The following is a 14,830-nucleotide window of genomic DNA, read 5'->3' as shown; positions in this document are numbered from 1 at the left end:
CTTCTTCCCCCCAGATATTTTGCTAAGCATGACGTCCTACGGTATGGAATATCCCTTTGGTCAGTTGGGGTCTGCTGTCCCAGCTGTGCCCCCTCCCAACTTCTTATGTGCCCCCAGCCCACTCGCTGGTGGGGTGGTGCGAGAAGCAGAAAAAAAGATTGATCTAACACTTAGACCATATAGCATTATTAGGGACCCAAAATGCCCTGGAGGGTGAGTTCCAGGAAGGTTCCCTGGATGCATAAAAGGATGTTCTGCTAGATATTTTATGTAACACCAAAAACAATTTAAGGATGGAGAAAGAAAGAGATACAGCATCTCTTGAGGTATGAAGGTTTCAGGATCTCCTGGATGGAATGACTTCTTAAGCTAAACATAGGCTTGGAAAATGTAAAATAACAGCAAAGTATTAAAAAATAACAAGAGATGAGAGGTTATTGACAAAGGCTCCAGCCTGTCAATTATTAAGTCAGAAGAGACCCTGCATCAAGTTAAAGGTCTATCCCCACCAATAACAAATACTTTCAAAGGAAGGGAGTTAAGGTTGTATGTGTACGCTTAGCTTGTCCACTATTTTTATCCTTTAAGTTAGCAGCCTTTGAAACCTTATAATAGTATTATATGGAAGGTCTGATAAAACATAAAGGAAGCTTTAAAACCTGTAATGTGGACTCAAACAAAACCAAACCACTTACTTTTTTAAATCAGTATTTTTTTTATTGTAACATACTCGGTTTTGTATTGCCCTGAAGCATATGCAGTATTGTCAAAACATTCATGTCTGTAATAAATTGGAAAATAATTTCAGCTCCTTGAAACAGTCTGGAAGAACACAAAGTCAAGAAGTTAAAGGACAGCCGTACTATTCAAGTTATGGATTCTGTCATATTTAGTCAGCATATAGGATACTTCCTCTGCTTTACATCAGTCTTAATTAGACTTCTCTATTCCATTTTGTCTTCTCCATTTCCTTCCTTGCTTTTGTTTCCTGTCACAAAGCTGAAGTTCTGTGTGACCAGTTCATCTCTTTTCCATACCTCAGGATGGTACATGTGTCCAGAAACACAGGCCAAAACCAACAGATTTATCACAGCCTTAATGACAGCTGGCTGCATGCTGAGTGAATTCTTAAATTCCCCGAAACTACTTTTTTGCCAAAACATGTGGAGTTGCAGCATTCAACATTTTATTGGGACTGTTATCTCCAAATGAAGAATGGCTCCACTGGAAAAAATTATTTGGTATCAGCTGCAGACCTATTTTTAGCTTCTTGTTTGGTGAAACTTCAGAAAACATAATTAGCCATATGTTGAGAGATGTTTGCCAAGTCCTAGATTTGATTTTTGCAAACCACATTTAAGCACTACCTTGTCTACAACTTTACACTGTTGGAATCAGAAGACATGGGATTTTTTTATGAGAATGTGATTCTTCATATTTCTTTGAGTAAATATTTGTGTTTATGAAGGCTGTAGAACTGGCAGTACTAAAGACTGAAATCTTCCATTTGTTTATATGGGAAGGTCTGTGCAGGCAACGGTACTGGAATTATCCCTTACGTCTGTCACTTATGAACTTCAAGCCTTGCATTGGGGTGATGGTGTTCTTAGAGGCAGAAAAGTAGAGCAGGTCAGAAACATTCATTCTCCCCCGCAAGTATTTGTAGTGAAAACAGAACAAGATTACTTTAATCAAAAACATGTACAGAAAATGTTAAGGTTTTGACAAAAATAAGAGTTTCTACATGAAAACCATTTTTTTTCCCAAACAAAATCTAAATAAACTGTCAAATTTCAAATTGGATTAAAACAAATTGAAAGATTAAATCATATCTGGCTAAGTTTAAGTATGGAATTATAGTCAGGTGCCTTGTGATACCATCATGTTCTCTGAACCAGAATTCCTGTTTGGGCTACTTTTCCCATAATACAATTACAATTTCTCCCTGGGAAGTTTTCTGTGAAATGAAGTTCAGTTTTTGCTGCCCTGAAAAGGCAGTTTGGACTATGTGAATTGGATAAATGTCACCTTTCTATTTCTACTCACAGAAGAAAAAGAGAAGTCTTTTGCTATAAGAATGGTAAGCCTGGATTTTTATTTTTCTAGCAGAAGGAGCAGTATTCTTTGGTTCCCCTCTAATTACAGGTGGTCCAGTTCCAACTTCTCATTCTTTAATAAAGCTGCCAAATAGAAGAAGGACAAGATTTCTGACAACATCATGGTCCATGTCATGGATGGAGCAGAAGTGTACTGAGGCTACAATGAAGGGAGGGAGGAGCATTTGGGACAGTTCCACACTGCTGGCTGGCCTAACAAAGCTTGCAATAAAAGTAGGGGTTCTGCAGCCTCTGTGCTCTCTGTCCCAGCTGCACTGAGAATAAATTCTAGGTAATTGGAAGTCAAGCCTCTTGGCTATAATAATTTAAAAACCAGTTCCCATATTCTTCTGTTTCCACATATTTGTATTGACTGCAAGTTGTTATCTATCTGTTTGATCTTACTTTCATTGACTTGTTTGGCTTGTTGTTTTTCCGTTGGCCTCATTGCCACTTGATAGAAATTTATGCAAAACATTTTGATTGCTGCTGATCTGTTTCTAGCGAGGTTAAAGAAAGAGGAATAACACTACTAAAAGCATGTGTTGACAGGATAGAGAACTCGTATATCACCTTTATTTTCAGTTGATTCTTGATGAACATCATATTCTCACTACTAGAACCATTTTTTCAAATGACAGTGGCATTGCCTTTTGCAGCTCGCAGTTCTTGAGAAAGGGAGTTTCTAAGCCCTTACGTGAAGATACATGTGTAGATGGCTTTCTGAGGCACCTAAGTTAATGGTAATCCATTGAGATGAATCTCGAGATTACTACAATTTGTTTCATGACTGTCTCATGGCTCAATATTGAGTGAGTAACATCACCCTGTGTGATACAGTATAATAGAATACAAGGATATAAATATTCAGAATAGCAAGAAGCAATTTGAGGAAAAAACTGGTACATTTAATCACATTTCACTGAGTATTGACATCAACTGAGTTGCTATATAAAGCTTTCAAAGCAGAAATAGCATGAGTGTTGATCATTTAACTGGGTTTTTATTGGTAAACATTAATCAAAGGGTTTTTGTCTATAGTTACAGAAATCAGGAGCTTATTTAACTGAATGGGTTTTATGGTTGAGAGTTAGTACAGCTGAGGTGGAGGATTTATTTGGTATAGCTGGGGTAGGTGAGGTTAGTTCTTTCAGTTAACCTGTTAATCAGTAGCTGAAGGCTTTTCTTAATTTTACAGATAACTTCAAGTACAGAAGAATTCATTGGTTTAAATAGAAATAATTGAAAAAAAAAAAAAAACTTCCTGTGCAGAAAAATATGAATCTGCAATATCTATTTTATGGACAAGGAGTAGATAGGGTGTTTTGTTTTGGTGTTTTGTTTTCTAAAAACATTCAAAACAACATAACTTGGCTGTTATACTGCTATGTATTGCATATAATACCTATTCTACAATGCTACTAAATACTTAAAAATTATTCTCGTAATTCCCAAAGAAGTTTAATTTTTCATGGTTCTTTGGTGCTCATAGAACAGTCTAATTCTCATGAACTGTGAATTTAAATGGTTTTTCACATTCTCCAGTTAAGCATTTGGCAGCTTTTAATGACTTAATTTGCTCTGATTAGCTTACTCTATAAGTCTTCACTTGTAAGCAAAAGGATATATTTAATTCAGAATGCATGTTAATATAATATATATAATCACAGGTCTGGGGGAAAAAAGTGAATCCAGTATGGATTTTTTTTCTTCTTTCCTTGGTATCCAGATGTATAGCTTAGTAAAGATTACGAATAAGTCTCTGCTTAGAAATCGTTCTAATTTAAAAACTTGAAAAACATAATCCCATCCTCCCTCAGAACACATATACTGCTGAAATTGCATATTTAGGGTTATGTTTTTCTTTATTGGTTCCATTAATATCTATGAATAATGGCTTCCCATGTGGTAATCTAATTATCGTTTGAAATAATTGGTGAACTGGAACAGTGTCATAGATCAAGGAGGAAATTAATAAAAGAAGGGTAAAGGTGAATTATATGGAGCATGGGAGCCTAACTAGGAATAATGAGATAATGAAATTAAAGAAAAATTTCGATCGAAGATCAATGACATCTACACAGTGAGTTCTGTTGAGTAGTAGAACTTGCAGAAGCTCTAGCGCATGGGATATTTAAAACTGAGCTAGATGAACAGGAAAAAATGGACTGTAGGGAACCAATTCTTCACTGGCAAAAAGGTGGACTAGATGACCTAATATCTCATTTCCACTGCTAGCGCGTATGAGTCTGTTTGAACAAATACTTGGAATTTTGTATGTCTTCTAGCCTCACTTGGACTTCTTTTGTATCTAGCAGCAGGAGATCATTATCCTGTGAAAGTGCTTGACAGTAAATACCTTCATTTTCAGTCTTTCTTACTGGATAAAGTTAAATCCGAGGATATGTAAAGCCAAATCGTGCCTACTTGTTTACTTACATTAGCAAGAAGGAGAGAGCTCAGAAAACTACTTGTGTCCTTGTGGATCACAAAAAATCCCCTTAAATTGGCCAGCAGCACAGGAGTTTTCAAATGATGGGAAATAAGTAATGACTTCATTGGGTTTTGACATTTTGAATTCTAACTAATTGCATTTTGTGTCTTTTACAGACCATCTGAAAGGAGAAATAACCCAGAGGCACATTCAGAGGGCTGCTCTAGGTAAAACGCTTCAGATACAATAGGATACAATGGGGGCAACAAGCTCTCTCCCAGGGCTGAATCTGCTTGTGGAGCAGGTTGTATTTTCTATGACAGTTTTTGCCACAATATTTCTACGATAGCCTATACTATAAAGAATATGGACTCTGTGAACTTTGCCAGAGATTTGGCTCAAAAGGCATCTGATTTTATGGGTGGTGAGAAAAATAATGCAAAAGTCTTATAGGTTTGGGGGTTTGGTATTGGCTTTCTTTCTTTTCAGCGAGACCAAAACAAGAACAGAGACATCTAAGCTCTCCTAATTTGTAGTTGGGTTTTTTTTTTTTTCCTTTCTGACGGCTCTAATTTGAATTCCCATTAACAGACATTGATTTGTCCTGAAACTGAGCTTCTAGCCATGTTGCCACAACCTGTCTAACATCCTTTTTAATGTTCTTCATTCCAAGAGAGACTGAAGGCATATACAGGTCATTTCTTTCGCATCTAGTTATAGAAGTTGAGAAGTTGTTTCTTGTAGTTTCTGTTGACACAGCTGTGAAGCTAAAAGTGTCTATGTAAGTTGTTCACATAAGTGTAAAGTCATCCAAATTTGGTTTAAGATGCTTTAATCTGACTCCACTGAGTTTGTACTGAAACAGCCTAGGAGTGTTCATATGAGAATTCCACTTTTGGGACAGTAAACTTCAGCTAAAATGAGACAGAAAACTGCTGGGGCAATAACAGTTTAAGCCCCTCTCACTTAGATCCATAAAAGAATCCTAAAATGTGCCTTCATGGACCTTCTTCACATAAAAGATGGAGCTAACTCAGACCAGATTGCAGTTGATGGTTTTATTTCTATGTATACATAACACAGCAAACAATATTTGTTTCTTAATAAGAGATAGAAAATTTGGGGGCTTTCTCTTCTCCCAAAAGTCAGGAAAATAAGTTACTGCAGAGTAGCAAAATAGTTTCCCCTTTCTGTTTCTAATTTAGCTATGCATCTCAAGCTCCATTGATGATGTTATTATTTTATACCTTTATCCTTTTTTATTTTTATTTAAAAATCAGCACTGAAAATTAATATATATCCATGTCAATAAAGCCCAGGAGTCAAACTCAGTTTATTTTGATCAGTATGAGAAGGGGAAGTGAAGGAGCTGCTGATCTCTTCTCCCTGGTATCCAGTGACAGGACGTGTGGGAGTGGTTCAAAGCTGCATCAGGGGAGGTTCAGACTTGATATTAGGAAATGTTTCTTTACCAAGAAGGTGGTCAAACACTGGAACTGGCTTCCTAGAGAGGTGGTCAATGCCATTTAAGAAGCATTTGGACAATGCCGTTAATAACATGCTTTAACTTGGTCATCCCTGAAGTGATCAGGCAGTTGGACTAGATGATCATTGTAGGTCCCATCAAACTGAACGTTCTGTTCTGTTCTGTTCTATTCTACTCTATTCTAGTATCTGAAGTTCAATCTAAAGGTGATATCTTCAGTATAACATAGAATTCCTTCTTGAATTAATTCCAGATTTTAATACTATTTACTAATTTTATGCCACTTTAGGAAGTTACATCAAGATGAATCATATCAATGCCGTTTATGAGAATTCCTTATTCAGTGTTTGAAAAAATGAAGTGACGTATTCTGACTGTATGTTTCAATCTGCATGATAACATCTGGTCTTGTATACTGATTTCTTATTATACAGAAAATTCTGTTGCAAACGCTGTTTTCAATAACTATCTAAGCTGCTTTTCATAAAATAGGTAAAGCATAGTTTTTTCATGTCCTTAGGAAATGACATAGTAGTGACTTTACCAGCTATACATTCACATTGTAAATATTCTATTAGTATTCCACAACGTAGCAGGCAACCCATGTGTTTTTGGCTTTTGTTTTGAGCATTGCTGTCTGCTAATCATCACTAAGTCTGGACCGCACAAAGTATTTTCCAGACTTTTTTTCCCCCTTCATTATTCTTTTAAATACTGTGGATATTTTAACTTAATATTTATTCTATGAGTTGGGGAGTATTATTTGCCTGCCTGCCTTTTTGGATGAATGTTCTTCCAAGGAGTAACAGGTGTCAAGTCTCCCAGGATCTTCTTGATGACCAGAATGTCATCAAGATATTTTAAAATGAAAACTGCATGGTAAAAAGTCTAATTAAGAGTCTGTTGAAATCCCAACATGAAATAAAACACACCATTGTTTCAATTAGAAACCAAGTTAACATCTTCCAGCTGCCTTTTTTTTTCTTAACTTAAAGCATTTTATGGTTAAAACTCTTTAAAAAGCTATTCTAGTTGGATTTTAAACAGTGTAGATCTGTTTCCCTCATGGCTATGCTCAAGATGTGGATTTCTTATTGAAGGACGACTCTACTACTTATCCCATTGTTCTTAGCTATCTCTTTTAAAACACCATATGCTCGGTGTTAACAAAGGACACAAAGAGATGGGAGGTTTCACTGGAGGCAAAGGAGTGCTCCATGTTTTTCAGTACACAACCAGAAACACCGAACACTTTGTGTAAAATTGCAAGGATTCACTCTCAGTGTGACTTTCACCTTTATTAATTGTAAGAATACTTTATTATGCAAATAACTTCTTTTATTCAGTAAGATCTTTCAAAGTAACATGCTTAACTGCATTTTCAGGCAGTATTTAAAATTCCTTTTGCATGTTTACCTGCATTTTTTAGGCAGTATTTAAAATGAAATAGTGTGCACGCTATTGAAGTACTGACAGAGCAAAAACATTGGGTCACCAGCATGCTTCTGGGTGGAAAAGAAGGAAAAAAAGAGTGGAAACAAAAGCTTTCCCTGGGGTTTGCAAGGTTGTAGAAGGAAAATACATATTTTATATGATTCCAATGAAGCATTATCTTAAGATGCTTTCAACTAGCATTTCAGTAAAATACAGACCCTGATTCTTCATTATCTTATTCCAGTTTTGCATTGGTAGGACACGATTACAGACAATCAGGCTATGTAATAATATTCGTCAGCACTGGGGTAAGACGGAATCCTAAATTGCACCTGCCTGATGACAGAGGAAATCCTATGACATATTGTAATGGGAAGATACTTCCATGGGGAGGCAGTCATGCTAGCAAAGGCATATTTTGTACAATAATTTTCCATAACACGAAGCAACTGAACTGAGGCTAGCACAGTTTTGCCTATTCAACTACATCTCGTGTAGAGGCCTCTGGTCAGCTCTGGAAGTTAGGGAGGACCCTTGAACATACTCCTGGCTGATCTGTCCATATCAGCAGAAATGTTTAGTAAATCTACAAGTCCCCCAGGCTGTTCAGTCAGCTTCAAACAGATCTTGACAAAGCTTCGTACACAGAAGGGTCATTCATTATGTGCAGTATGAGATGTGTTTTCTAAATTAACATGAATGGTAGAGTGATGCAGCATCTTCAGCACAGCATGCCCCTCATTATCGATAATTGCAGTTACTTTATCAGTTGAAGTGCAGGTTTGCAGCTTTCCATTTCAAATATTTTTCTTATTCATCTTGTTCTCTATGAGCCTCCCTTCTCTTTTTATGTAAGTTTTGAAATCTGGGCAGGTAGCTACCTGTCAGTTCTTTTGGGATTCTCCTGAAAACATCAAGAGTTTGCAAACCCTTTCTGCTTCTGGGGAGGTTTGTGGGGACCAAATTAATCTCTTTCTTTCTGTCCCACTCCATTGTCTCTGTAGAGCTATTTGAAAAGAAAAAAAAATCTAACATGGGTAAAGATGGCAAATATGACTCTTTGTAAGGACCCTTTGTAAGGATTTCAGCATTAAGGCCCAGTTTTATCAACATTTTATCAAAAAAAAAAAAAATTTTTCCCAGGTTTTTAACTTGGCTTTTAGAAATAAGATTTTATATTTCTGCTGTTATTCAAAGAGCTGTTCCCAAGTTCTTTTTTGAGCAAACTTCATTTGAAAAAGCCCATTCCTCATGAAAAATAAAATGACTAGGTGAGTCAGAAATAACAGATATATTTGAATCCCCCAAAATGCATACCAGCATTTGATTTAGAGTGGCAAATGCCTGAGATCAAGGATTTTGGCATCTGTTATTTTTATATTTGGATTTGTAACACACATTTGTTTTAAGCAAAAACAGGGAATATTCTCTGTATCTTCATTCCTTCTATAGCTTTGTCTACATCATCTTTTTCTACATTTTCAAAGTTACATACCTGTTCTAAAGATATTAATATCTGTTTATGCCCTTGTTCCTGCCTGCTGTGTGTTTCTTTATAGTGTGTTTCATTCCGCTTCCTCACCTTTCCTTGATGAGAAATGAAAGAACAGCGTGATTAGTACCAGAATAAAGCAGGGACAGACAGTGCAGTATAATGCATCAGGGTACTACTGCAGGAATAATCCAGCCAGTGTTAGGAAAGAATTTCAAAGAAACTATTCCTCCAATGCACTAGTTTGTGGTGCGCCGAGAAGCTGCCACTACCGTATATCCTATACCTGATGGGATGCAAACATGTTGTCTGATGCATTTCTTGCATATCTGGAGAGGTAGAATTGGGAACTGCTGCTCCCAGAGTGAGATATCATAGAATCATGGAATGGTTTGTGTTGGAAGGGACTTTTGAAGATCATTGAGTCCAACTCCCCTGCCATGGGCAGGGATATCTTTCACGACATCAGGTTGCTGAAAGCCCCGTCCAACCTGACCTTTAACACTTCCAGTATAGCCCATGCCACTAGAAAGGCTGGGCCACCATGTTTTGTATCTGGTGAGGATATAAGGTTTGTTTAGGAAGTGTATGATAGTTCTCTCTGCAACCATAGCAGCATCCTACAGACATATATAACATTAATTAGGCTAATAATTAATAACTGTCTTGAACTCATCTGCTGTGATCTGTGTGAATGGAAAGCACATAGCACTTCCAAACTGCTGGTTTGCGTCAGAGCTAATCTCTTATTTAAATAAATCCATATTTAAATAAAATTACCTCAGTTTCTTTCACTGCTTTACATCTTGTAACTGAGATGCCTTTTAACTTTGTTCATACGAAGCAGGAGAGTCTTGATCTGTACTAAAGCCATGAAATGAAGAGACACAAGTGTTTTCAATCACAAAATGACAGAAGTGAGGAAAGTGGCAGTCTGTGTTTTCCCACACAAATCCAACACAGTCCATGGAGATTAATAGATGGCCTGTTTTAAGACCATCATTCCTGGTGCTAAAAATGGTATCTTATATATGGGCTAAATAAAGCACTATAGAGAAATAATCTGTTTGAAGTCCAGAATTTTAAGATTTTTTTTTTACAAGAGATAAAGAAACATGTCCCCAGTGCTGCTAGGCATCCAAAGATGCTTCCTCTAAAACCATGTAGATGGGTTCCTGTATTTCCAGTCTGTAAAATATGCTACTCCTGGCCAAAAAAAAAAAAAAAAAAGAGCAGTGTAGGTAGTTTGCAATGGCCTCAGAATAAGGGAAAGATTTCTCTTAGAAATTCACAGTTTTGGTATGCACAATGTTTCTGTGTGTTATGTTCTTCTATATATTCGTGCTTGAAATCTCAAGCAACAGAAGTGTTTTTGTAAAAGTTCGCTGCTCTTGTGCATGCAGGGCACTGATTTTATTCCTAGGGTGACCTCTAGTGGTACCAAGGCCGCTCTTCTTAGTGATGGCTTTCATTTCTTCAGTCTCTCTATTTCAAAGGAAAAAGATCAGAAATACTTTGCATTACGGTTTATTTTTTGAATTCTGAGACTGACAGAAAGCTGGTAAGCTTGTGCTTGTTAAAAAGGATGATGATTTTTCACTATTGCTAATACAAAGATATCAATAGCAAAACTGGCTGAAAATTCAGAAAACAGTGCCTCTTTGCCTTTTTTAAAATAAGGCTTTTACTCTGACAAAGATAAAGATACTTGTGAATTTGCTTTGTGCAATTATTGTAACATATGAAGTGCTTTTAGAAATATTTACCAAATCAGTTTTTAAGCGAATGCTTGAAATACTGATGGACAATTAATTCTGAAAACATATTTAAGTAGTTATACAGGATATTATGAGTAGATCTTTATTATATTATGAGAGGATTTTTATAGCTTCTTGTTACTGCAGTGTATTTAAGTCATCGTAGTTATTCCAGATTTGTCTTGGAGAAAAAAGCATAGGCTTTAGCCTGTGGTAACTGTGAAGTTACATACCATAACAGACTTACTCTCTTGTTTTCACATGCTATTTTGTGCTTCAAGTTGGCACAGTATATGGCTAAAACTCTGAGCTCTTGAAGAGCTTTTGTATTTTTGTATGTACCAAGTTCTTCTGTAAAGAAGATCACAATCAGGAAAAAGAACCACAGATTTGAAGCAGCAGCTAGACAAGCAGCAATGATTCCCTTGTGGCAGTACTTGGAGTTTCGTCTTAGGTAATATGTTTTGGGTTTTTCCCAGCATTATGTAGGAATGAAGTTTAAAACTGTAAGAGTATATTCTAATAAGAAGACACTTCTTAAACCTGTCTCTTTAGGCCTCAAGCCCACACAGACCTTTCTTTCCATAAGTTTCTCTTCAGTCTTTCTGGATGTTTTGTAGTTTTATTTGTTGCTATGTTTTTTCTCTTTTTAGTAGGTTTTACTAGGTGCAATGCTAAATTATAGTGGCAGCCATGAGTTTTCTCTTTCATTGTGTCTTCAGGAACTGCATCTTTACTGGAAATCTTTGCAAAAATGTTCTCCTGAACTGTCAGAAAATTCTGAGATTACTCTTGTGTTCCTATTAAGCTTCCCATGTAAACCCACTCCACTTCAGCTTATCAGGTCTCAAAAAAGAGCAAAGACATCTTTGGATCTAGTGATATTTTCATTTGGAGTTATGAACTTGTAGCACAGCTATCCAGTTCTCAGTTTTACTGACATTGACTTTAGCATTTCACTGTTGTTGGAACAGCTTGCAGTCTCTGTAAGCTTTCTTGCAATAAGTATTTCTTCTGAAATATTGAAAAGTTCAGTGTGAATTGCATTATTATTTGGAGACTCCTTCTGGTGACTAGTAGGTAAGCAAGACAGAATCTGGAGGTGAAGCTCTTAATTCTCTAATTTTGTCTTTTAAAATTAAGACATTAGGAAAAAGATGCTATGAGGATAGTTACACGTTGAAAAAGGTCCTCAGAGAAGTTTGCAGGATCTCTGTCCTTGGAGTTTTTCATGACATGTCTGGAAAACCTAGTCTGATTCAGTTTTCACCCAATTTAGAGCAGTAGATTGGACCACACAGCCTTCTAAGGTCCCTTCCAAGCAGACTGATTCTGTAATTCTAAGACAGGACTTGAAGTGGAGTAAGCAAAAAATAAATTTGGTTTTATGCACACAGTCTACTGATTGTAGGCCTAAGCTTGTTTGCTTTAGTTTCAGTATGTCTCAGAGTGGCCTCTCTCTATTGGCTCTAAAAAGCTAGTGGGATAACTAAAAGTAGCTTACAGTTTAAGTGCTGCAAACTTCTTTCTTCTGGCCATGTGGGTGTGTTGGGCAGCTTGACTAGATCTGTATCAGTCAAGGTTCCCTCCATGAGAGCTCTTTGTAACAAATAAAAGTCTTGTAATCTAATGAATGGTAAACAACAAATGGAGCTCTTTCACATCTGTATTTGCTTTGATTTTTTCAAGGTAAAGGTCAGACCTAGAATAGGAATTTCCATCTGATTATGTAAAGCACAGAACAAGGTGTGAAAGAGAAATAGCATGGCTAATGCGATATCCAGTGTTTCAGAGCAAGCTGCAAATCTGGTGAAAAACTTCTTCCATTTTACGTTTTGCTGAAATGGCTAGAAGAAATTAATTCACTACTACTTTGCTCAGAAATTTTTGCATGTTTAAGATCAAAGAAAATAATGTCTTGGAACAAGTAGTTACTAATAATATCCTACAAATGTGCAGAGGTTGGATATCCTTCTACAGATAAGAATCTTGTGGATAAGTTGTAATTCTTTCTGGATATGTCCGGGTTGTCTCTTCTCAGTATACAGTACAGTGTAATTCAGCTGGCAGCTACCAGAACATTGAGCTCAATGTCCTTTCCTTCATAGGTCGTAGGAAAGAGCTGTCTGAGCTATGAGAAGTGCCTAAATACCTGTATACTTCTTGCACCTTCTTGAGTTGGTAGCCCAGCACAGACAGCCTAGCTGTTCTGCAGCTGCAGCCGATGGGTATGTGCGCGGGGGGACCAGCAAAAGTGTGGCACTCAGTGTGAGATATGAGTGTGGCCAGCAGGGACAGAGGGTCCCAAAAACATAGTCTGGTCCCCACAACTGTCCAAGTTGTGTATGGCCCTGATCTAGCACTTGTGCCAGAACACTGAACAACATCAAAATGAATCTTCTTTAAGAATAACATTCCTGCTGACATGAAATCCTATGGTTGTGGCTTCAGAAATTTTCTGGGAAACTCGTACCTCATACCAACATTTAGAAAAGCATTCGGAAAACTCTTTTAGAGGGCTAATGGAGTAGCCAGGTGGGAGAGTGGAAACAAAACTTAACCGAGGTGGGGTCTTAGCACATGTTCTCTGCTATTTGCACAGAAGAAAAATCAGATTCATGATAGAGGTGCTTCAGGCCCAACACCTTTTGTCTTATTTAGGGCAAGGGTTAAACTAAACACTGTGTGGTACAACCCCATGCTCGTAATATATTGATTTCACCAACAATGGTGTATTTTTCCTTTCTGTTTTCCATCTCCTCTACTTCTCTCTTGCAGATGAAAGGTCTTTTACTAATACCTTGTAGCAGAAAGATCAAAATTGTTCAGGCTGATACTGCCATATACATTTGTTTGGTTAGTATTCACCTCTTGAATCAAGGTCAAAACCTCTTTTGTTGTCTAACTTGAAGTGCCACATCAGTTGCATAACCCATCTATACCTATACACAGCTGAAACAGAAGCAGTTAAGTACAAAACATGTATGCTTATTTTTCCTTAATATTATTTCAAATGACATTGCTATAAATTCAGTACACGGTCCAAAATAAATGCTTTTTTGCATTTTCACAATTGTTTGTGCTGACAACCACAGCCAGAGTTCTACGCAGAATGTAGTAAAACATCCCTTATTTTTAGAAAACATTAGACCTATTGAATTGATCCCACAGTTTCTGTGTGCATTGCATTCCTAAATGTGACCTGTAAGCACAGGACTTACTGTGTATGCCTATGTATATTGCTCATGCACAGGAAGGCTGGTACTTCTCAGAACTGAGAACTGTACACCTGCTTAGCTGAGAATCCCCAGCAAGAAATATGGATGCACTAAGCTTCAGTATCTCTTCTATGCTCTGTGACACTCAGTGTGACTGCATCTTTAGCACTCTTAGATATTTCTTATTCTCAGTAAAGCTGTGCTGTATTGTTCTCAGTCAAGTTCTTATCTTGACCAGGCATGGCTTTATAAATGTTATGGTGCTGTCTTATCGCAACTGCAGTCTGCACATTGATGGCAGTGTATTCCTAATGTCTGAGCTTCATGATAAGCAACGAATTTCAGAAGTATTTTCCATCCTTTTCTTTCAAGAAGAGCATGACAAAATTTAGCAAAAAGACTTTTTTTTTCATGAAAGCTCTTGGATGTTGTAGGACTGAATGCTAATGAAGCCTCAAAACTTATGGATTACAAACGCCTTCTTGGGAGGCAGAGAAAGACCATTCAAACACCAGGTGTGGTTTTATCGAAGATTATGAATAAAACAAATGATGCAACAATAATCTCATGTAATCAAATGGTAAAATGCATTTATTAAGTGTAGGCAAGAATCTGAGTTAGGAGGGGTTTCCTGACTAAGATCCAGCTATGTTACTATTCCACTAGATCAACTGGCGTGTATGGAACATATTAAACTTGAAGCAGTTTTTTTTTCCCCCCGGTATATGGTACTTGTATATTTGGAAACCAACAGAGAACTTTTAGCCACAATGGTTTCAGAAACTTTCATGGCTTGAGTGCAGCTGACATGAAGGCAACGCCTTCTGTTTCACATGCCATGTATTTTCAGGAGCAAATACATAGATGCCTAGTTTCAAAGAAGAAACTTGCGGGAATTGAAGTGTAAGTCTGT

At 37.0% G+C, this 14,830-nt stretch overlaps 1 protein-coding gene across 1 annotated transcript in view; it reads left to right on the top strand.

Moving 5' to 3' along the window:
- KIF6 (kinesin family member 6) overlaps positions 1 to 14,830 on the top strand; it is a 179,318-nt gene that overhangs the window by 143,215 nt on the left and 21,273 nt on the right. The window contains exon 16 of the mRNA XM_075147924.1: positions 4,707 to 4,757. Within this exon, the coding sequence (XP_075004025.1) occupies positions 4,707 to 4,757 (51 nt within the window). The remainder of the gene's footprint in view (positions 1 to 4,706; positions 4,758 to 14,830) is intronic.

This window comes from Calonectris borealis, chromosome 3 (genome assembly GCF_964195595.1).
Source record: "Calonectris borealis chromosome 3, bCalBor7.hap1.2, whole genome shotgun sequence".
In the NCBI taxonomy this organism is placed as follows: Eukaryota; Metazoa; Chordata; class Aves; order Procellariiformes; family Procellariidae; genus Calonectris; species Calonectris borealis.
The sequence above is the reverse complement of the archived record's forward strand: the minus strand, read 5'-3'. Positions and strand labels throughout refer to the sequence as shown.